This window comes from Nylanderia fulva, unplaced genomic scaffold (genome assembly GCF_048542155.1).
Source record: "Nylanderia fulva isolate GAGA-0341 unplaced genomic scaffold, ASM4854215v1 Scaffold13, whole genome shotgun sequence".
NCBI lineage: Eukaryota > Metazoa > Arthropoda > Insecta > Hymenoptera > Formicidae > Nylanderia > Nylanderia fulva.
In genome coordinates, this window is record NW_028189518.1 from 4,280,086 (window position 1) to 4,305,655 (window position 25,570).

At 33.1% G+C, this 25,570-nt stretch overlaps 2 protein-coding genes across 2 annotated transcripts; both read right to left on the bottom strand.

The window, feature by feature from the left end:
• Window positions 1-6,377: 6,377 nt before the first annotated feature.
• Window positions 6,378-12,224, bottom strand: LOC114932573 (importin-4). Its single transcript, XM_029304847.2, has 15 exons — window positions 12,067-12,224; window positions 11,635-11,721; window positions 11,448-11,555; window positions 10,962-11,114; window positions 10,632-10,817; window positions 10,258-10,555; window positions 10,024-10,178; window positions 9,105-9,702; window positions 8,788-9,023; window positions 8,509-8,711; window positions 8,072-8,412; window positions 7,819-7,994; window positions 7,532-7,743; window positions 6,885-7,195; window positions 6,378-6,582 (listed from the first exon to the last, which is right to left on the bottom strand). The coding sequence occupies exons 1-15, from the start codon at window positions 12,118-12,120 to the stop codon at window positions 6,458-6,460; spliced, it is 3,243 nt and encodes a 1,080-aa protein (XP_029160680.1). The 5' UTR covers window positions 12,121-12,224; the 3' UTR covers window positions 6,378-6,457.
• A 6,766-nt stretch (window positions 12,225-18,990) lies between these two features.
• LOC114932560 (uncharacterized) lies at window positions 18,991-25,097 on the bottom strand. Its single transcript, XM_029304833.2, has 2 exons — window positions 23,398-25,097; window positions 18,991-20,105 (listed from the first exon to the last, which is right to left on the bottom strand). The coding sequence occupies exons 1-2, from the start codon at window positions 24,632-24,634 to the stop codon at window positions 19,846-19,848; spliced, it is 1,497 nt and encodes a 498-aa protein (XP_029160666.2). The 5' UTR covers window positions 24,635-25,097; the 3' UTR covers window positions 18,991-19,845.
• Window positions 25,098-25,570: the final 473 nt, after the last annotated feature.

Sequence of the window (25,570 nt, forward strand, 5' to 3'; positions counted from 1 at the left end):
CGATATTCTTGAATATTTTTTTTCCATTTGAATATAGTATTTTCAAGATTATTCTGTCGTGTAATTGAATTTCATTGCATTTAAAATTAAGTTCGTTCTCTCCTTTCGCCCATTGAAAATAGAATTGTTAAATATTATATTTCATACTTCGTATATTGCTCCGAAAATATCGATTGCTCGGAAATAATCGATTTCAGAAAAAATTTAGCAAATATATTACTTTAAAAAAGAATATTATACAATTTGAAGTTTCTGTTATACAAAAAATTCTTGAAGATAATTACATTTACATGTTAACTGTGTTAAACATTAAAATATATTTTTATTCTGTCATGCGAATGTATGCAGATATTTTAGCTTTAATGAATAAAAATGTAATTATATATATACTTTTAAATATTTTGTCGAATAAAGTACAAGCATTTAAAGATGCCTTTTTTTAAAGCAGTATTTTTGCGTGCACATTCTTTTTCCAGACGTCGTGTGAATTGAATTATTATTGAGCAAATCGCGAAGGCGCTCGATAGGAACTCTCTTGCATCTATTTTTATAATTCTCGGATGTGTGGCTTTTTTTGTTCGCCTTTATAAAAGCTTCGAGAGATAGCCGAAATTGATCGGAAAATTAGGTAGAGATTTTTGTCAGCCGATAAACGCTCTTACAGAATTACGAAGCACTTTATCCTGTCGGGGATACTATTAGGGATTAAAATAAATTGCGTGCAATGTTTACACATAATCTCTTCTACCTAGAATATTTCGTAAACTCTTTTGCTTATTACGTTATTAATAGCTTTTTTTATAACAAAATTATCTATTTTATTTCATTATTTATTCAACACAATTTTGAAGTAAGAATTTTTTTAAACTATAGGGATTATTTTAATATAATAGAAATTTTGACAAGGATTTCAAACTGTGAATCATTCGTAATAATTGATCGATATCGTATGTGACGAAAAAGATGGCATATCTAATAAAACCTCAGATTATTTTTAAATGCATCTTTGCCACTTAATCGTGTATAAGATATTAATCACATTACATAATTTCATTACGTAATTTGATTATGATAATGCGATAAGACGCGCTTCTGATGTTGCTTACAGTTAGTAATTTGTTGACGAATGGGAGAAGTGAAATCCTACAAAGGAGTCGAGGAAATATTTTCATTTCTAATTATGTCACACTGCGGTGGAACATATTTCACTGGTCACCACGAAACCTTCTCATTGTTCATGTGATGGCACTTTCTCCGGAGTATTCACGCTCGGTGCATCTTTTACTACCGACATTACAGCGTAAACATGTCTTCAAAGTAATCGCATGATAGCTCATATCGAAAACGATTTGCGACCACCTATGCGTGAACCGTGATTGCCAAGATTGATATATGCCAAGAATAATAATAATAATAACAGAGTCTTAAACATTGATTCAGCTAGCACTTCTCGAAGTTTGATAGCTTCTATAAGAAAATATGACATGTAGAGATGTTTATGGTAATGATGACAAGTCAGAATAAATAATAATAATAATAATAATAATAATAATGATAATAATAATAATAAAGTCTTAAACATTGATTTAGTTAGCATTTCTCGAAGTTTGATAACTTCTACAAAAAAAGATGACATGTAAAAATATTTATAGTGATGATGACAAGTCAGAAAGATATTCTGCTAAGCAGAATAAAGAGATAGACCTTGGCTAGTTTTTGGAATGTGATATGATATTCAATTTGATGTTAATAGCTATGTGTAATACTGCTTGGCTTATGTAATGGTACGTGTATATATGTAATCTTTTTTGGCGATCACGCTTCAGACGTCAGCGGTAACTTTCCAGCTCCGTTAATTGCATCCTGTCGTTTTTACTCCTTCCGGATCAGCCAAAACGAGTGGCATTTCATGAGCTAAACGATTAGAGAACGATTAGTGTCTGTTCGAAAAAGGACACGTTTAATGAGTCGTTTCGTCTGCGGCGAAACAGTAGGAATAAATATTACAATTATCAATCGGTTATCGCGACGAATGATTCAACCGAAAAGAATTCCAAGCTACATATGTCGAAAGTCTACGAGCGTCTTATTTATTGATTTATTTTGATCGAAAGAGTTACTGAATTAATCACTGAGTACACTCATTAGTGTCACGTATACATGATAGATGCTTAAAAGCTTAAAGCACTTGATGGGTGTATATTAAGTTTGTTGAACGAATTACAATTATTTTCTGAGATGCGTCAATAAAATGCATTATTACAGTCAATCAGAAATTGACAGTAAAGCATTGAATTAGAAAGCATTTCAGAAAATAATCGTAGCTTGCTGCTAGTCCACGAAATTAATATACATCTATCAAAAATGATACACACACACATATATGCTGAAAATCGATAAATTGTGATAAATAGTGACTTGTTTTGATGACATTTTAATTAAAGACAAATTGATGTTTAATTTGTCAGAGATTTCATTAATAAAATTGAAATCGCAGATTGTCTTGCATATATTAGTGAAACGGCGACACCGTAATTTCTAAGGTAATTAATTTTCAATTTATCATCGCAAACGCGATCATCAATAAATTGATTTGCGTTCGCTATTGACGAGCTTCGGTTTTTTCAATACCTACCTGGTCGGCTTTTCCTCCAGTTCAGGGTGAAAAGTCAGCCAGTTAACGATTTCCGATTTTCCGATATATACGACGATTCTTTCAACATGTCGCACGTTATTCGGAGGCGCGTACGGAAACTTATATCGTCGACGTGTTTCTCGCAATAAACTACTTTCGTACGACAAGAGAGACCACTTTCCACCGTCGATATAGCCGTAGCAAGCCTCGGCAGGTGCGACGATGAACGGGTCGTACACCTACGGTTCCTTTTCGATTCGAGTCATGGTGGAGGCCCCAAGGTCATCCCGCACCGGCATCGCGTCTCTGCACGCACGCAACAATATTGCACTCTCTATCGAGGCCTCAATGACACTTTTTTACGACTTCCGCCGCGCCGTCTCGTTCGAAGGAAGGTCGAAAGGTCGTTGCGCGCGGAAATCCGTCCGCGATCGCGATCGTTCGGAGAGAGAGAGAGCTATTGTGCAACGATTGCGGGTCTTAAAACCATAGAGCATCTCAATTCATTGCTTTTAAAACTTATTACAATGTTTTCTAATTTATAAAAATCTCACAAGATAATGCTAAAATAAACCGATGTTTTTTTTATCAATCATAAATTAATTTTTAATTAAATTAATCATAACCGCGATGATTGCATTGTTAAATAATTTGTTTTAATCAAATGTCGAGGAAAAAGGGACACATAACGGTGTCTTGCATTGTATTGTATAAATTAAAAATAAAAAATGTGTACCGAACATCGAATAGATCCTTCAAGAAAGTAATTAAAATATCTGTCAAATAATATATGAACGGTTCGAAGAAGTGATATCTTAACTGCTTTAAGCTAGTGTTATAAATGGAAGCTCGATAAATGTTTGCAAGATCTTTATCTTGAAGAAAAAGATATTGGGATATTAATTTTCATTCATGTGTAAAATGCCATACTTGATCGAGCGATAGATTCTGAGACCTGTACAAATTCGTCATATAAGAAGTAATGTTAATAATGATCGTCAAACAAAATCGTTGTCGAGTATTATACGTGAAGTTTTCATGTCTGATGTTAATTGACACAGCTGTGTAATTTTTCGTACAGGGAGAAGCTAGATTGACCTCGATTATTTGCTGTTAATGGTTAACAGTGTTGAAGAGGTCTGACAATATCATCGATTTTGCATACATGCAAACGCAACAATTATAATTATAATAATATATATAATCAGATTACGCCTTTTAATAAGAAAGTTGTATATATATATAAATATATATAATTTAATATTTGTGTGTTAAATTTGTGTGTAAAAATTTAATTTGCGTTTCTTTTGTGGGTTGTAAAATGATTGATCAGTTAGATCGATTAAAAAATAAATTACATCTATAAAAATAAATTGAGTATATAATGTTAAGCATACTAATCATGTCATATATAATCACGTTATATTATGAAAATATTATCGCGTTTAAAAATGATATAGTTAATTAAATTTTTGAAGAAAAATATTCAAAACATCGACTTAAGATATCTGAAATTGTTATAGAAATCTGAGCAATTGCTAGTTTTGTTTAATTTCGAATGTTCGAATGTACACATATGTAAAAGAATTACACATTCATACACACACATATACACACGCACCTTTTTTAGAACATCCTGCATACGATTCTTGACTTAGTGATGAGTTAAATTCATAATCATTTATGTTTACTTGCAGGTACTTAATAAAATCTTATTTAATGAAATATTTATCATTGATACTCGATTTTTTTATCGAATATAAAAAACATGAAAAAAATGCACTTGCTGTCAAATATAACTTTTAGAGGATTTACGAAAGCAAATCGCGACCACTAATGCAATCCGAGTACGTTAGATGCAATGTAGATATAAGAAACAAAAAATCACAGCACATAAACGCACGACATTCGGCTGCCTGTAATTAACAGCTTATCGTAAGTTGCAATAATTTTCGCGACACGTCACAAAAAAGCGCAAACCGTATCGTTCGACTCGAGCGAATGTGTTACTCGAAAAGTTGTGTGGCCAGTATTTAATGAAAAGACCTTTAAGAAGTCTGCGCGCGCGATTAGCTGTAAAGTTATCTACTTGCCTTTTGATAAAACGACGATAAATATCTCAACGACAACGTGCTCGATATTAATTGTACCGTCGAATAAGAATCCTGGTGTCCATTAGGAATTTTATCTCTCACGCATTGCACTCGAATGCACCGATCATACAGAAAGAGAAGATTGTCTGTAAAATATTAAAATATTAAATTTATTTTCATAAAGATATTAACAGTAAAAATAAATAAATTTATTTCTTTTCTTAAATAATAAATAAATATTTTTTTATTTAAATAAAGAAATTTCAATTTATTTATTTAGAAAATACTATTAATTAATAAAGAAGTTGAATTTTAATGAATCATATTTAATCACGGTTTATTTTTAGAATATCACTTATGAGATTTACTATTTTAAAATATATTTTAAAGATATAAGCGTGCGAAAAAATTTAGCATTTATAAATAGCATATAATACAAGGTTTTTATTCACATAGTCACATAGTACACATTTATTTTCAATGTCTACATGTGATATGTTACACTACACATTTTTGGTTACAAACAAAAACAAAGATATGATGCACACGAGACTGATAATTCGTCTATTAGCATCAATACCTACACTTTATTGAAGTGCATATCTCCATTCAATTTTCAATTGAAGAGAATTTTAATCGTATTTTCATTAACGATCTTGCACTTTTATGAATTTATTAACCGATTTTTATTTATATAATTATGGAAAAATAAAAAATAAGTTTAAATGTTCCCAGCAAACACCAATATATAATTGTTACATTGCTATAATAAAACGGAATATAACAGGTAATATAACGTGTACGTTACATGTAATATCCATGTTAGTTGTAATTTCCCACTCATAGATGTAACATTTTAATATAACATATATTACATTGTAGTTATATTGTAATTATATACCAAATAGCACATTCATATATTGATAAGTCAGTGCTATCTTGGGATATAATGACAATATAACTACAATGTAATATATGTAATATTAAAAATGTTACATCTATGAGTGGGAAATTACAATTAACATATACGTTACATGTAACATGCTTAAGTATATAACATTTATATACTGTGTTTGCTGGGTTTATATATATATACATATGTATAAATAATGTACTGTGTAATATATATGTAATATATATATATATATATATTACACAGAAGAAATATATATTTCTTCTATATATAGTTTCAATAATGATCAAAGATTCAATCAATCTAAGGACATCAGAGAAATCATGAGTTTTATGACGTATAAATCCAAATTCAGATTTCTGAAGGATTTCGAACTTCTTTCATGTTTTGATGTATAAAAAAAAAAAATTAAATATATGCTTAAGATAATATGGATTATTCATTACTAAGTCAGAGAGTTACAAAATGAGCTAAAATATTTTATATAAAACTGTAAAAATTTTTTATTTAAACAAAATCGAAACAATGAGTAAACAAAAGAATAAAAAAATATATAATTATTTATCTATAAAATAAAAATAAAAACATATTATATTAAATAATTGTTATTTATTATTATTTAATCAATTTCAATTATTTAGTCTCGATTCATATTTTATTATCATTCCTTCGCGAATCTGAATTGCAAAGAAAAACGCGATAGAAAATCTGAAAAGAATCACACCAAACCCTATACTTGAATTTATCTGTTATCTTATATTTCAATTTCGATATTTTAACTAATACAATCTTAAATTGCAACATTAACCGTTTAAATTAAGAAAATATGCACTGAATTTTCACGACAACTTCTGGAGGCAATTCGGTGAAAACTGCATTCCAATCACTTACAAAATCTCGTTGAGCAGATTTTATAAATTCCATGATGAGATTTCGTGCTTCTGTAAAGAAATATTATATAATTCAGTAAGAAGAAACAACGATTTCCTGATCATATCTCTTTACAAAATTCTTATTAAATTGAAATCAAACTAAAAGATGCTCAATATTTGATAAACAATAATAATAAGCATAAAAATAAGCATTGTTCAAAAATTACATGAAAAAAAGGTGCATTATTTTCATATTACATCTTATTTATTCAGATCACCTATTTAAAGATAAAAGTTGAAAAAGATAAAAACATCTATCCTAAATTTTTAAAAATAATTTTTAAATGTTTAATATTGTTGTATAAACTCACCATCATCCATAGCCTTGTCTTCGTGTAATATGACAATTGCAACTTTCAACAATGTATGGATATGAGACTGTAGAATAGCAAGTCCGGCTTGATACAATATAAGAATACTTTTGAATACAGCTTTATGCTCCTGAAAGTCTGCTTTCAAAGGTAACTGTTGAACAAAAACTGGAAATACTTGCTCGAGCGGTAAAGCTGCATAATTTGTGATAATAAGTCGTGCAATCGCTCCGACAACATTATCACGTGCGGCTGCATCCATTTCTTTTGCAATGGCACACGACAGTGATGTTAGAATTCGAGGATAATGTCTGTATGATTGTTAAAGAATACCAATAGCAAAATTATACTGTTATACAATAGTTTCATAAAAATATGCTATGCAATAATTATAAAGATTTGTTCTGTTTGTACAAGATGAAATTGTGTGTGGAATAACATTTTGTATGTTTCTTTAATGTTTTTGACATTTTTAATTATAAAAAAAAGAAAAAGTAAGTAATACTCTCTCTCTCTCTCTTTTATGATACTTTTTAAATACTATTGAGACTAAAACTTCTAATATAATGAAATATTATTAAATAATTTGCAAATTTAAAAAGGTATAATGTTTTCCATTACTATTAAATATTAGGTGAAAAGGATACATATAAACCGTTTCCTTTCCGTAAAAAATTAGTTCACCAATTCCGAAGAAGCAATTACTTCGAACCTCACCGCAAGGATCTTGGGCTCCAACTTGTAGAAGAGTTGGAAGTAATTGGTCAACATACACAGCCGTCATATGTTTAAGTCCTGGGAAGCATTCCGCGATTGTACCAACAGCGAAAGATCTCTGTGCCTCGGAATTGTCCATTTTCTGAAAACATTTAGTTCAGCTAAAACATCGAAATCGGGAATTTTTGGAAAAAGACCGAGAAATCGGGAATAATACCAGTCTTTTTAAAAGATGAGGCAACGCAGTCTGAAAGTAGAGCGAAAAGTCTTCTGGTGAAATCACTTTTCCTAAATTAGACAATACAGTTCCCGCACATTCTGCCAATAATTCGTCTTGTTCTGCTTCAATATCAGCGTCTTCAACTTCATCTTCGTCTTGACATGCTGTCTTGCCTGCGATAAAAATTGTGATTCAAGATCATACGCGCTGATTTATTGAAATACCGAATATAAATATGAATCTTAAGTACCTGTTAACACTTCAATTGCGCAATTCACAATAGCTTCTTTGTGACCCACATCAAGGACAACATCTGATTTGATTTCTCTTAAAAGTTTCTGATATGCCTCTAAACCGCAAATGGCGACCGTCCTTTCTTCATCCAATCTTATCAATTCCGACAATTTTGGGATAAACATGGACAGAGCCTTCAATAATGTTTTCTTACCATCGGCGGTATTAACTTTCGAGAAATTAATGCAAAATTGTAACAAAGCCTCTATACTCGCTTTACGTATGTCTTCCTGGGGATAATTAATCAACTTATAAATCTCCTCAAAACAACTTTCGAGATACGGCGCAAACGCCTCTCTGTAAAATATAATATTCTCATTATAGTAGTATAATTAATAGTGTAATTAATTATTTAATTACTTAATTAAAGCATCTGAAAACTGGAAGACTTACTCTGTGTATTCGGCGATTTCCTTCAAGGCTATAACGCTTTCTTCTTTTTCTTCCATATAAGCATTTTCAACACTGTAACCTTGGACATCGTCATCATCTTCTTCATTATCGGTATGATCAATGTTTTCCTCTTGTTCCTCATTCTCAGTTTCGCTGAGATCATCATAAATTGTAAGTGCATTGGCCTCATCCTTGAAGTGCATCTATAACGACAATATTAATTACATTATGTAATTTTTGTCGCAATGTTCTTGAATATCTTGATCGCGCGATATTCACCAAAATTCCGTCTGAACTCCTTATACTCATTATCATGTACTCGATAAGTTCGGGTAAGACCACAGCCATATCTTTCTTCACTACTGTGCTAATAGCGGCAAACAGTCCGTAAAGAGATTTTCGTGTGTCTGGTTCCTCCGTTTTTCTTAGCAATTTTATTCCAAGATCGAGGAAGGTAGCCGCTAATGGCATAATATTCTTTTCGCCTAGTGACCTAGCAATTACTCCGAGAGTATCTAAAACAACGGATATATAAATATAATTTTATCGAAATTATGGAGTAATTAATTAAATAATTCATCAACTTCGTCACTCACCAATTGCTTGAACTTTAAGATACGTGTTTTCCGCAGTCGGTTCCGCGACAAGGTATTCATCGATAATTTTGATGATTGTCGCAAAATATGGTTGCATATGCTCTTTGCTGGCGCACGCGGCGGCGCCTATAGCACTTAAAGTGAATTCTTTTACATTTGGCGATGTATCAGAGTTCAAAATATTCAGTAACCTTTCCATAAGCTTGGGTAAATACGGCAGGATGCTCTCGTGCAAATTTTCGCAGAACATCTCAAGAGCGTAAAACATACGTCCAACCGCATGCGGTTCCTTTTTCTCTTGCTTAATATACAAACAGACTTGGTTCAGGTAATCGAATAATACGGGTAACAATTCGGACGAGTATTGCGAAATCTCCGGTTGCAAGTGTTCGGAAAATTGTCCTAAGGCATAAAGCGCGGCATTTCGTACTATCGCTGAAGGATCGGCAATTCCTTGACAGATGCATCGTAGGAAGAATTCAAGATAGTTTGAACGAATATACTCGGCGCAACCTTCCGATATTACAGCTATCGCTACATACGACGCTCTTTTCATGTATATGTCTGTGCTTTGAAATCCAGGTTCGATATGTCGCAACTGTAAAATTAATATTTTATTTTAAATTTAATTTTACACACACAAAACATACGAAAAGAATAGAAAACACAGAATAATCACATCAATCAATAATTTATGAACGAGAAATGTATTTAAAAAATACCCGATCAATATTAATAGAATAGATTTGCATAATATTAAAATATTAAATATATTTAAATATATAAATATTTAAATGTTTAAATATTTTCCAAGTGACGCGTAATTTTATATTTTCAAAGAAATAAAAATGTACGTAATATTTTATCATACATATATAATCGCAAACATTTCTAGTGTATAATAGTTTAATAAACTTACCAAATGTGGAAGTAATTTTTCTGGCGGCAAGTGCAATGAGAGCAAATCTAAGGTTTGAGTACTACTTGTTAAAAGAGTATTATCGCTTTCTGTGTTATTATAATCATCGTCACTATCATTATCCGGTCGAAGCAACATAACTACGAATAACATATCTGCAAATAGAAATAAGTAATTAAATGTCCTTGCTAATGTGTGTTAAATAAAAATTAATCGAATATTAAGATCACTCACCGACGATAGGTTCTACTAATTTATGCTTCACAAGAGCCTTTTTTTTAATTCTCGCTAGCCAGCCAATAAAATTAATTGCCCTAACTTTTACGAGAGAATCTACAGATTTATTAGCGACGATTGCAAGGCACATGTTGACAAGAGATTTGACATGAGGCGTTATCACAGCAATTACATTCTCACACAATTCATCCAGCAACTCAAAGCTTTGAACGGCCATGTCTTCGTGATGTGCTTCAGTTAGAGTCTGAATTGTGACCATTATACGAGGCATCAGATTGACATAAATGTGTATCAGCTAAAATTGAACATATATATCTTCAACAATATGTAATATTGAGATTTAAAATAAAATCTTATCATATAATACTAACAGTTTCATCATGTTTAACTATAGGAATAAGATGTCTCAAAGTGTTCAAAGTGTAAACAGCAACTGGCTGTTCTAAATCATGAAGATGAGTCAATGTCTGAGCAAGGACCAGTATCAAAGATTTAGCGTGTGTATTGTAGGCATCTGGCGCAGTTTCTGTCATAATCGATAAAGTATAAAGACCTAACTAGAAAAAAAATTTAATATTATAAAATGATTGACACAAGCTCCTGAAATACCAAACTAACATAGTATAAACTTTTAACAACATATACTTTCTTTTATATTACATATTTTATATTATTTTAAAATGAGAATTGACATTATTTACCTCTTGATTTTGTATGTTATCATTAGTGACTAATTGCTGTACATAATATATAATTTCTGGCCAACTATTTTTAGGTAATTCATGCTTAACAATAACACCTATTAACTGAGCTATATTAGTTCTAACCAACTTTACTGATTCATTCTTTAAAGCCTGAAAAAATATATATATTATTAAAGAATTAATTAAAATAATTATATAATTAAAGAAACATTAAATTATATGATCTTGAATGTTCTTGTCTTTAATATCTGTTTCCTAAATATAAAAATTATATGAAGAAATTTAATTACTTGTATTTTATTAATTATAATTCATATTGCCTCTTTTTATTGTAAGGAAAACAATATAACTTTATGAAATAATTTGAGAAACATGTATACTTGGAAATTACAGAAACATTTTTAAATAATCTTATCGATAATATAAAAATCTGTGATTTAAAGTTTTTGAGATACAAAAGATAATATTATATAAATTTCTCACCTCTAAAATCATTTTCTTAATTTCGGTATGTGCAGGTTCAGATAATTTTGCCCAGTTCTTTCCTTTACTACATCGTCTTTTGAGTATAACAGCTGCATACTGTCTTATCTAAACATTCATAATTTTATCACATGTCCATCAAAAGTAAAAAATATATAAAAATCAATTTAATTCTATTAAAACAAACCTCTGAATTCGGTGAGGTCGCTAGAAGTTGGCATAAAACTATTATATTATCTGGATTCTGAAGAGCATTCTTAAGTTCTGCAGTTGCCTGAAGTGATGAAATACAGATTATTTGGGGTCGTAAAGTGACAATAGATAATTATTATTACAAGCTACTTTGAGATGTCTATGATTGCATTCACACACAACAAACAAAAATAATTACAATATGCTAAAATATGAAAGATATACAAATGTGTAGAAGTTGTTTCGCAAATAGTTAAATCAGATTGAGAGTTCCTACATTCGCTGGACATAAATACGAATATTGGCTAATCTTTTAATAAATTCAACTTCCATTTGAGCAATTCAAAATTCGGAAAGAAACACGTGTTTTCAATGTTATCACATCCGAGTGATTTGACAAACTTTTAGTGAATAAGGATATACGGACCTCTTGTATCGTAGCATTGTCACCCTTGAGTAGATTCACCAATATTTGCTCCATTTTTCTATTTTGGAAAAATTCACTTGACAGTACACGCGGACGAAGAGTATCTCGTTGTCGTCCACCGCCGCCATCCAAGCCGATATGGACCTTCAGACATTATGGTAAAGACCTATCGGTGACGTCACAGGCCATCCGTACGGAGAAATCTAGGTTGCGTTCGAAAATATGATCAGCTGGGAGTGACGCGCTTGATCGACCAATCAGAATTAGGATCCTCGGCCTCCAATTGGTCGGTACAATTCTGCACTTTGATGTTGAATTTCCGAACACAATCCTAGCAGGGTTGCCATCTGGTGCAATCGGTTGGAATTAATCGCGATTAGAGCCAGTCCGCGAAAGTACGAGTGTGAGTATTCCGTAATTAGCGTTTTTGCGTTGTTAATTAATCTATAAAGTCGATCGCGAGCGTGAGATTGAATTGCAAATCGATCGCGAATCTCGCTCAACGTTTTCCCGCGCTTTAGCGCGTGACGTCACAACTCCCAGCCTGGAGTCGCCGATAGCTCGCGCGTTTACCTAGGCGGATCAACTATTGTCGGTGCGCTTTCAACGTGAATTTACCGAGTTTTTCGGCATTGTCGAGCGTAATCTAAGCGGGCGATTGCGCGTTTCCGGTCGTAGTTTCGCGATATCGTCCGGAAGTGTCGTTTCGCGAACTAGTATATCGTAATTCTCGCAAACTTTGCAGGTTGACTACAATTGTAGTCGCGCTGCCATGTTGCTTTTCTTCTTGTTAACTTCTCGTCTGTCGTCGAGTCGGATATTTGGCGAAGAGCGAGAAGCACATATACATACATTAATCGGATATTATCGAAATACGCGGTGCTCGCGAACGTATTCGGTGTTCGGGAAGTGCTCCTCGTTTCGTGAAGTGTCAGATTCTCGGAGCTCGCTCGAGGAGCCGATTCTTGGAATCGCGTCGCAAGCACCGCTGGATTTTTTGGCGAACAAGTGATGAATATATATATACTTTCGTCGAATATTCTGTGAAATATAAAATACAGTGAAATATGTAGTGGCTAATTCGGCGACTCCTGAGTGCGTCGCGAGGAAGTCGTCATCGTTGTTCGTTAAAGCCTTCCGTCAGATAAATGGCCTAGAAAAAAGCGGCGACGCGAAAATTCAGTCTTATTCGCGCGCGAATAATAAGCTCTCGCGATTCTCGCGTTTTATAGAAGCGTCGAAAATGTGATAGTTAAAACCCGGGCGTCGCCGCTCGTCGCGAAGAAAAAAGTAACGAGTGCAAGTGTTTCGAAGCTTCTACAAGGAGAAGGAGCAGACCTGGGGTGGCATCGGGCAAGGACGGAGCAATTACATGGTGAATAACCTAAGATAATCTATTTTATTTTATTACTATTATTTATAAGAGAATAATTAAATAATATCATTATTTAAACTTTATGGGTACCGATTTTGTGAGAATCATGTATGAGAAATGTATATCGTAAACAATATGAAATTGCAAGTCTTGAAAAACAAGAAGAAGTAATACGATTCAGAATGTCCATACATGATATGAATTTTTTGTTTAACACACTACTCTTGCAGACTATAGTTACATTAGGCTTATTTTAATATGCGATGTCGATCTTATGCGAAAAATTTAAGAAGAGTGTCCAGCACCCACCTTTAAGGTATTTCAAATCGGCTTGCGCAGTCTTTTTTAGAATCGTTTTTAGCATTTGCAATTGAAATTTATATCGATGAAAAAAGCAGATTAAAAAATCTTTAAAATTGACGAAGATCACTTTTGACAATTTCTTTAAACTATTCTAATTTCTAAACCGCGCAACTGCAAACGAAACGAAAATCAATAGAATCAACTAAAAACAATGCTAAAGAAAACTGCGCATTCGAATTTGAGTTATCTTAAAGTCGGGTGCTAGTCATAATTTTGATATTTTATTTTTACATGGACTACACAAACGTAATACTATCATTCTACATATTGAAAAATTAATCTTTTAAAGTCAGGTGCCAGATTCGCATAACAAAATGCGCGAAATATATCTTAGTTCGAAAAAGCCTTTAACGCGAGATAGATCGATGTCGATCTTAAAGCGAAAAAATTAAGAAGTGTCCAGCACTCAACTTTAAGATATTTCAAATCAGCTTGCGCAGTCTTTTTTGAAATCATTTTTAATATCCGCAATTAAAATTTATATTGATGAAAAAAGCAGATTAAAAAATCTTTAAAATTGACGAAAATCACTTTTCATAATTTCTTTAAACTACTGTAATTTCTAAATCGCGCAACTGCAAACGAAACGAAAATCAGTACAATCAATTAAAAACGATGCTATAAAGAAAACTGCGCATTCGAATTTAACTTATCTTAAAGTCTGGTGCTATATAGTCATAATTTTAATATTTTATTTCTACATGGACTACACAAATCTCGATACAAACGTAATACTGTCATTCTACATATTAAAAAATTAATCTTTTAAAGTCAGGTGCCAGATTTGCATAACAGAATGCGCGAAATATCTCTGTTCGAAAAAGTCTTTAACGCGAGATAGATCGATGTCGGTCTTAAAGCGAAAAATTCAAGAAGTGTCCAGCACCCAACTTTAAGATATTTCAAATTAGTTTGCGCAGTTTTTTTTTTAAATCATTTTTATTTTTGGTATTCGCCATTGAAATTTATATCGATGAAACAAGCAGATTAAAAAATCTTTAAAATTGACGAAATATAACTTTTTTCCTACTTAAGACAATTTTAATTTGCAAATTCATGTTTTACACACAGAAATACACAATATTGTAGTTTCAGCAAAATTGGAGAGGATGGGGGAAATTCTCCTTCAGTATTATATATTAAAAAAATACTTTCTCGAATAAATTTTTTTTACATTAAATAATATTTAGTGATTATTTAATGTAATAAGCACTAAAGTATTTCGTGTTAAGTTGATTTATATTTATTTTTATCAACAATCGGCAATGTCAGTGCTTTTTGATTCTCATCTTCTTCTAAATAAAATTTAACCATGAAAATGGTTTTCAAACCAGGTCGATGCATTCTCTGATATAGATAGCAAAATTACATTTTACCTACTGATAATAAAAACTTTTTCTTCCCTTTATAATTTGGCGAACACAGGATTTTTTTTGCTTATATCATAAATAATCTTTATAAAGAAATATCATTTTTTAATTTACCTAAATTTTTGATATTAATGATTGTTTTGCAGATAATTGATGCTAATAAAGTTAATAAAATGTTGCTGTTTTATTAATTGAGTTAATAAAATTGGAGCAGATGACATAATGCGGATATATATATGTATAAAATGTATGTATTAGTTTCAAGTTTTAGTAGTTGTATCTAACAATTTAATAAACTTCTGCACAAATAGAAATTTCAAAGTGTTACACATTTCTATAATATAAATAAATAAATAAATTTGTGTGCAATCAAAATGTATTTTATATAGATTTTGTTGCAGCTAGCTATATTATATATTAATATTATAAAGTATAGTTCTATATTTTAGTTTTTAATATAACTTACTGTTCAAACATAAATCCGTAATTATATTTATTCGGATTTGCAAATCAACACTATGCATCTTCCTTTAAATCAAACTCTGATTTTGGTTTGTTTTTTATATATGATATCGTACTTAGTAATCGTTTTTAAATGATATCTTAGTAATTGTTTGGCTCTGAATGACAATATATTTTTCCTTTTTTTTTTATCTAGATGATATGCGTAGCATAAATCGTCGGTCTGCCGATTTTAATTTGTTTATATATTATTGTAGTAATCGTTTTGTCTCTGAATGATAATATATTTTTCCCTTTCTCATATTGATAACGTCTGCGTAGCATAAATCGCCGGTCTGTTCGTTCTGGTCTAATCTTTCCGCATCGTGGACCAGTTTATTATTTTAGAGCGAACCCCTTCCTACAGCATCCTGTCCTCCGTTCTCTTCCTCGTCCGCTTCTCGTCTTTCTTTCCCTTCTTCTCCCTCTTTCTTTCTCTTTTTCTCTCTCTTTACTGCTTTTGCTCACGCTTGAACCATTCAGAACCAAGATTTTTTGATCAATGCTATTTTAAAAATTTACCTTTTTACGTACTATGACGATGCACGCATGCATAAACGTATAAAATGCATATGTGTGCAAGTATTATATATTACAAAGTAAATAACATACGATAAGACGTATTAGAATTATCTTTTACTTGAGATTGAAACACAGATTTTGTTCATACGTACCTCGTAAATATGTGTGTTTGTGTATATGTGTGCAATACTTAAGGTATCTTTATGTATTCTTCAACAAGAAGCTTGACACGAGTGTTGGCACTTGAATCATAAGAGAGTAAATCTTGAGAGACTTACCTTTTTCTTCTTGATCTTCTTGCACGTCTTATCATTTTTATTATCATTCGTTTAATTCGATATTTGATATGAATATAGAACTTTTCTTTAATATATAAAAGTTCTTTACATTAATGAGGTTACAGAATGTTCTTCTGTCTGACATTTTTCAAAAATAGAGTAAAATTATAAATATAATTGCAAATTTATTATTACTACAATTTATTTACTAAAAATGTACAGATTATTACTAAAGTTATTATGAGGTAATTTTATATATACACGTAATATTTTTTATATTTTTTAATAATTTTATCTAAATTTTTTGAATACTAAATTAAATAAAAAAATGATATATGTACATATATATATATATATATATATTCTTTTTTTCTTAATTTTTAGCGAAATTCAATCTTTATGAGGTATATTAAAAGAAAACCTTTTTTTAAATTATTATTTTTTTCATTTTCCACATATTTAATATTTAATTTGATATTTAATAGACAATCAAAATAAAATAATTCTTGTAATTTTTTAATAAAATAAATTAAAGTAAAATAAAAAACAAACCTCTATGAAGAAGCAAAACAAAATTCTGAACGTTATTATTATTTAATACATATTTTTATTTATAAAGTTTTCGCAAATATATTAATAAAAATTTCTATTTTTGATAAAAATTCCTATTTTTGACCTGAAAAGAATTAAAGTACCTATTTCTTACTTCGCGCGCGCTTATCTTCTACCCTGATGAAACTAACATCATCTCGGTAACATGAACACCAAAACAGCGTGGAGGCTGTCAGCAACATCGTTGAGTGACTCTTCTTGCACCTCGTGTATGCATTCGTCGTTGGCTTAATGCACATTCTTGCGACGTTTGTTGAAGAATAATTCTTCCATGCATTTTATTCACTCTCGATAGTTAAAAAATTTTCGATGAAATTCGGTCACAAGATTACTCTTATTCTTAAAACATTGAAGTATTCTATCGATTTAATATAAAATCACATTTACATAGTTTTTCGCTTTGCAAATATGATAAGTTTTTTTTTTATAAAACAGATATATATTTATTTGAAAAAATTTCGATATTTTTTCAAATTAAAAAAAAGAACACATCAAAAAATATAATTTTTCTTTTTTATAAAGAGAGATACTTAAAATATCGTGATTTGTCTTTTTTTTTATTATTATTTCGTATATTAAATAACATATAAATTATGGAGAACATATTTATGAATTTAAATACTAATATTGTCTCAGATTAAAAATATTGAAAATATATATTTATATTATTACAAACGAAAACAAAATATACTTATGATTACTTTTATTATTGATTATATTTATATATATGATTGTTTTTTCTAGAAGTGAAAGAGTAAAAAAATTAATATAAATTCTAAATAAGTAATGCATAAATTTTACAAGCGACGTATCGACTCTATTATGTAAGTGCAAGGAATTAATTTATTATTTTACATTTATACGAAATTTCTCAATCATAGGAAGTCAAGAGAGTCGTAAAATAGAAATGTTTCAATCTTGGTTATCAGAAAATTTACATCATATATAGGAATCTTATTCCTTTCAACCCGCTTCCTCTCCGCGCGATAACGCTCTAAGATCAGCGGGATGTCAGCACTATTTCGGGAGCTGACAGGATCGATTGTCGAGTCGCGTTTCCGCAAGAAGGGGAAGCGTATCCCTGCGTGCTTTGTATCGTGGACGCGATTTTTCCAAAGAATGACAAAGCCAGTATTTGAACACGTGACGAGACGCGAGAAGACACAGACTTGTCTCGATGGTGTTGCTCAAATAAGGATCGTCAGCTAAAAAAGCCGAAAAAGAAGCCGTCATTTTTATGGCAGGCAAACATGTTTCCAACAACGTGTGGCGTGCAGTGTTTTTAACAGCAGTCTGTCGCTTACGATGCATCCTCTATTCGTTTACAAAAATATATTTCAACATCATATTATTTTTTCAATCCGATATGTGTGAATTTAAAATATAAATTTTTCCAGCTTTTGCATGACCAACTTAATGTTTGTTTTGCATTAACATAAATATTTTTACCACATCTGCAATATTTATTTAATTTCAATTTTGAAATACTAATGGAAACTTTATTTGCTATTCTAAGATAGTTAAAATTTTTTTACATTATGAAAAAATAAAGAGGTTCGTGGAAAATTTTAAGACTACATCATCGAGTTTATCCGTCCATGATGACGATATATCCAATCTGTTTGATAACCGGTATTCTGGGGAATTTGTCAGTTGGGGCAGAATTAATCTGGAAGGAATCACACACACAACATAACTTATCGCTACCGCAAACAGTTGTGACGTATATGGTTCGTGTAAAATTATTGTTTTAAGTAATTGTATCATCCGGCATAGATCACATTGCATGGCATCATAATGACATCAAAATGATATTAATGTCTTGGATGTAATATTTAAGAGAAATTAAACTTTATTTTTTTTTTATTAAAGCTTTATGCTCTATAAAGAGTTACATCATTTAACAACGCAAATATACTGATTTGGATTATTGGGATAGAAAATCGTGCGCGACAAAGAAATCAACAGAGAATTTTTTTAGCAAACGTTATTTAATTCTACAGACTTTGTTTCTCCGCTCTAAATTTAAATTAATTACATCGATTGATGGATTATAAATATAAATAGGATATAGTCGAGATGCATCAACATTTTTTTTAAAGCGGACGTATCTCTCGATGCGCACTGCTACGCTTGAGCCAGTCGTATGATCATTCTTTTACGTAACTATATTTTACATTTTTACTTACATCACTTATATTTACGCCCGCAACTGCAAATTGAGAATTGTTATCCCTTTTTAATACTAATTTAATACTAATTTATGAATTATTAATTTAATTTCAATGAAATACGATGAGATCTTTTTTTTTGAATAATTCACTTTTAGAACTGTCAATATTTTCAAATTTTAAGTAAAGCAAATCAATGTTAAAATTTGTATAATTCTAGTTTATACCGAAATTACATTTTTATCTATCGATATGAAAATTTGGTAAAACATGTTTTTTGAAGAAATGAAGAATAAAAATATTCAAAAGCTTGAAGAGATATGGTTCGAATCAGATTGGCCTCAGATTTTCGTTCATCCGCATTATTTAACAAAATTTTTTTTTTAATTTAGTTTGTAATTCTATATATATATATATATGTTTCCAGATAATATCGGAATGCAAATAACAGATATAATTAAGATTTGCTAACATTTCTGTTTGTTTTAAAAGTATGAAGCACTTTAACATTTACAGTTTAAAATATGGAACTTTTGATGCAAAATAATCTTACGAAGTTATATTTTTTGTGTTTCAGGGAAACGTCTTCACATGCTGTACTTGAGCTGATCGTAGTACATCGTCGCAGGCGGTGGTGTCGACGTGTGATGTATATTCGTCGAAACTGCACCAGGTATGTTAGATATACTTAAACCGCCGATATTGCTTAGATTTGATGAACCCAGTGAGCCCAAGGAGCTCAAAGTTACTGATCCTCCAGGATGCGCGAAGTAAGATGGCTTTCGGTCAATGATGCCACCGCCAGAACTAGTTGAGCTTGAGCTCGAACTGCACTGCATTTTTATGCCTGAAATAAAAAAAATTCATAAATTATTAATTATTTCAAAACTGTATTTTTCACAAGAGTGTCTCGCAAAGTATCTGAGAAATTTCTTTAATTATTTCTTAATGAAAATATCATTAATTATTCTCTTATATATTTTTGCACAATTTTTGATATAACATACTTGCAAAAATAAGCATATACATATCTCATAATTTTAAATTAAAATTACGAAGAATTAAGATTACGTTAATACGCACAAAGATCATTATCTTTGATCAATGATTCGAGAACAGTTTATTAGCTATGACTATATGAAATGTAGTTTTGATATATACTATACTTTTCTACTTTTTTCTATGATTTCACACGAAAGATGTGAAAATATTTGACTCTGATTTTTAATTATCTTATATATGCGGAGATTTCATTCCAATTTATTATTTAAGACCGCACGCGAGGGAATGAAAGCTCTCACGATAGAAATTAGTACTTGGGTTAGGCTCCATAAATCTAAAGCTCCGGCAGTTCTCAAGTAGCTTCTTCTCAAGCAGCCACTTCACTCGTGTCTCGATTTTGTTCTGTTTTTTTTCCTCTCTTATATCTACATATTAATTTTTGCGTCTCATATTCTCGTACGCGAATTACGGATTTATTCATCTGTTTTCAAAACTTTCGGCAAGGCTATCGGTTCAAATATTTGTCGCGTATTGATCAAGCATTGCTCGAATCTTTTCGTGTAATACCTCGCGCTATTTTAACTCGCAAAGTTTTCCGGTCCTACGTAAGGCTTTAAAATTACATTGCGTCGTTTCGATTCGAAGATCAGCCAGTTTTCTCGATTCGGAAGCGCGACGTCGCGAGTGGCACCGCGACGTCTTGAAACGACTTCGTGGGTGGTCCGATGGCGCTCCTGTCAATCAAAATCCCTCTTGTAGGTCCAAATGCTCTCCGTGCTCGATTGTGTGTGTACGTGCGTGTGTGCGTGTGCTTGCGCCATTTCTTCTTTTTTTTCTCTTCGAACGAACGCGAAGATGCTGGCTTTCAAGGAGCACACAAGTCCGCTCCTGACCGGAATACCGGCACAACAGGCCATAGTTCGGAGTAAAGAGATCGCGTTCCAGAAATATACGTAGAGTCGTGGCGTGTAAGAAGAGTAAAAAGACGAGCCTACCGTGGCGTCTGCATGGATCGATCTCGTTTACACTCCACTGACTGACGGAAGACGAACAAGAAGAAGAAATCTGCGATGGAGAAAGCGTGGGTGGCGGCGTTTATCTCCTGTCGATCCACGTTGTATCGAGATATACGAGGAAGAGATTTATCCTCCTTAATCGAGATTAGACTGTTCACAAATCGAGATATTTATGGAAACTTGAAAATACGATGGAATATTTTGAGATTTATTTTTTACGCAAATTTAATACATTGCATGAGATGCTAAATTATAGCATTTCATTAATTTTATTAATTATCGATATAAAATATATTTAGAAATTTTCTAAACTATAAAGTTTTAATTTCAAAATTGTAAAAAATTGAATGATTTATTTAACTCATTTTGAGAGAAATAACATGACTATCTTTTTTCTATTAAAATATAATATACGTTTTATAATTTTGTTTTAACCACAGCTTTATTTAGAGATTTAATTATCAAGTTAAGATTATATCAAAAAGAGTTACGAGCAATGAAAAGTTTAAGTGAACAATTTGTGGATCGATATGCTTTCGCTAAAGTTAACGCCGTAAATATTACGCTTCATTCTCTGTAGGGTTAAGGCCGAATTAAATCACCTCGTTTATGCTTCCGATAAATATTTATGCGATAAACGATTCGAGCACGCACTTGTTAGCACGCGACTACGTCTGAGAGGCGAAAAATGCATTTTACGCGCATCTCGCTCAACCTCGAAAGTAAATCACGATTATTTTTATGTAGAATGAGATCATCTAATTATGAAATTATTACTGAATCACAATTTTAATGTTACACTGAAATAACGCTTGACACACAGATGTTTTAAATTTAAGAAAACATCTATAAGATATATCTGTGCTATGCAGTTTGTAAATAAGATATTGCAGATAGTTTGCAAATAAATTGCATAGATTGCAAACAAGGTATTGCAGATCAAATTTGGTACATTTTTCACTTGCATCGACTGTTTCGTTATCGTTATTATAAGCATAGTGTTAACAAGCATTTTATTATCGCGTTGTCAGATATAGTGCAGGCTAAATTAATCTTATGAGAAAAGGAAACGTCTTGACGCCTCCGTTTTACGGTGAGTTACACGTGTTAAGTTACAAGTTATGAGTTCGAAAAGCGTTGCATGGGCGTGACAGGGATGTCATCTTAGTTAATTCTTTCTGTCAACTGCGACGATTTAAATTGTCATAGTTGCTTTGCACATCTATCCATCCGTATTCTTTTTGGCGATATTAATATTTTTATCGTACCTTTATATCTACAGACAATTTTGAATTAGATAATGAACGAGAATTATATTTTTTTAAATTACTTCTTTTTTTCTGTGCACAAGTACTCTGAGAATCAAGTTTTGACTCGTACCTATAATTGTTTTATTGTTATAAAGAATGGAAGATTCGAAAGAAAGTCGTGCCGTGGTTTCACTTTGCAAGATATGGCGCCTTAAAGATCGTAAACTGTCTCCAATTTTCCAGATGGCCCCTAAATGACGTCGCGAGCCGTAAATGTCGACCTCGCGATGCAAAGAGAGCTCAAAGGTCGTAAGCGCGATATCTCGTTGCATTTGTCGTGTTTTGTGATCTCGTATTTATTGTGTCAAGCTCGCAGTTCAAACATTTTAACAAAAAAGCTATAAATCGCATTGTCGTGCAATATTATATTTAATTATGGCATATACATAAATTTCTTTTTTTATTTGAGACATTTCTTAGATTATATTAAATTCTATTTCTAAATTATATTAGTTATTTATGTAATTTTCACTCTTTTTTTCTTATTGTATTTTATTACATTATTTATATATATCACTAGATAATTTTAAAATGTGTGAGAATTTTATAATATTCAAACGAAAGTATTAAAAAATTAATAATAAAAATATGATATAATCTATTTTGTCGTAAAAAAATATTCTGAACGTTCTCGAGCTTACTGCAATTTGCGACAGATTATCACTTTTAAAATAACATAGCTTTATAGCACATTATTTTATATATTATATTTATAATAATATAATTACAAAACATATAAAATAATAATCCTTTTTCAAGGGGAAAGAAAAAAATATCTTTTTAGGGAGGGAAAGAAAAAATTCGTACTCACCGTGATCCGCAGGAGTCTGACATCCGCTGTGCGGCGAACTAACATTAGCTATAGGACTGCTACTACCACCCGGTTGCTCCTGCATAGATTGCATAGTAATATTAACGCCGGTAGTATTGTTGACCCCCGCGAGGCCATAACCGACATAATAATCCTGTCCGGGTGCTTGAGTGGTGGGTGTCGAGCACTTGGAGTAGTTACTCATCATTGTCTCGTCCTTATAATCGGTCGTGTGGTGCTGCTGATGGTGATCTTTGATCGTCGGGAAAGCGTCAGTCGGCGGCCGATAGGCTGCCGTCAGCTGATCCTGACTCCTGGAGCCGAAACTAGGCTCGCTCTTGAACGTCACCAGCTCGCCGTTCCTGTAAACCGACGGCGCCGATTCGCTGCCGGTTTTGTACGTCACCTCGGTGGTCTTGTAGGTCACTTCGGCTATCGGCGGCCCGGACTTGTACGTCGTCGGCCCGTCCGGATATGCCCAATCGGCGGAAACTGCCGCGGTCGGCGCATACATCGCGTACTCCTGATAATTCTGATATTGATTCTGATAACCGTTCGCGTACTCGATACCGCCGGGACCAGCGGCTAGATTCTCGTACGGCCCAGGCGTCTGCATGCCGACGGGACCGGCGCTCGAGTAGTATTGCGGATACTGCGGCTTCAGGGCTTGACACTTGCGTCGGAAACCGCGCGGTCGTCGTCGAAAACTACCCTCTTCGAACATATATTCGGTAGACGGGTCGATGGTCCAGTAGTGGCCCTTACCGGGTCTGCCCAGACCCTTGGGCAGCTTGATGAAGCACTCGTTTAGGCTGAGATTGTGACGCACCGAGTTCTTCCAACCCTGATAAGTGCCCCGAAAGAACGGGAAACGCTGCTGTAGAAACGAATAGATCTCCGACAGGGTCAGCCTCTTACCCGGACTCGATTGAATGGCCATCACGATCAGCGCGATGTAGGAATACGGTGGTTTCTCTTGGCGGCGAGTGCCGGGTTTTCTGGGTATCTCGTTGCTCGTCGGGTTGCACATCATCGGCTCCAGATTCGTCTCCTGAGGCAGATTACTCGCGCTCATCGACAGCAACGCCGATCGCGCGGTCGCCGTGGAATTCGGGTGCACGACAATCGTTTGTTCCTGCTGACGCAGACCGGGATCCGACTCGTTCTTCATGGTTAATCGCACACTCTCGGCGCCGACGTCCCGCGGCATCGACGGCACGATCACGCTCTGGTCCATCGAGTCTCGGTCCTTCTTAACGACCGGCGATCGTCAAAGTTCAGACTTGACGAACATATCTCAGCGAGCGACGAACATATCTCAGTGACCGGAATATCGAATAAATGCACTATGATTCGCGACTATTCGCACAGCGATATCACGAAGGTAACACGAAACGAGGCAATTATTTGTCGCACTGTTAATCTTACGCGAAAATGAAAATCGAAGCGTAATTAGGACTCGATGATTTTTCTCGCGTGGAGCAACGAACTCGCGCGGGACCTTCACCGCCACCAATAAACGCGATGTCGAGGTTGCGGATATTTACACAATCGGATGTAAATTGTTTGCGCGATTGCGCCGCGGAGGGGTCAATTATTTAGACTCGCTTCTCGACGGCGTACGGCTTAGTCGGACTCGCTCTGAGATGCGCCGCTAAGTGTTTTCGGATGACTGCTCGGTTCGCCCGCTCGACACGAGAGCGGAATCTCGGCCCGCGGATGACGTTGATCGCGGCGTGACAGCGTCGAGATGAGCGTCTCTCTCTCTTTCTCTCTCGTAGGCGTGACGCTGAAGACGAGAACACGAGACTCGGATTGGTCGTGTGCTGATATTTCGGATGAAAGCCGAATGCTGCGACCAATGGCGTCTCGAACCGCTTTCGCATCATCGCGACTCCAAAGTCTTCTTCGTAGTCACGGGATTATGGGGAAGTGGATTGCGTAATGGCGTTATTTGGATTCATTCGTCGGTGGTGTATGCCATCGTATGGCTCATTGCGTTCCATAGGAAGTCGACAATCTTATTGTTGATGTTCGAAGAGGAAGATAGGATAAGACATTTACTGAGACGAGGAGAAGAGATCCTTTCGAGATCTTCTCCGATTTTGCTGAAACTTCACACTATTGTGTATGTTTGTATCTGAAGCACGAATTTGTAAATTAAAGTTGTCGC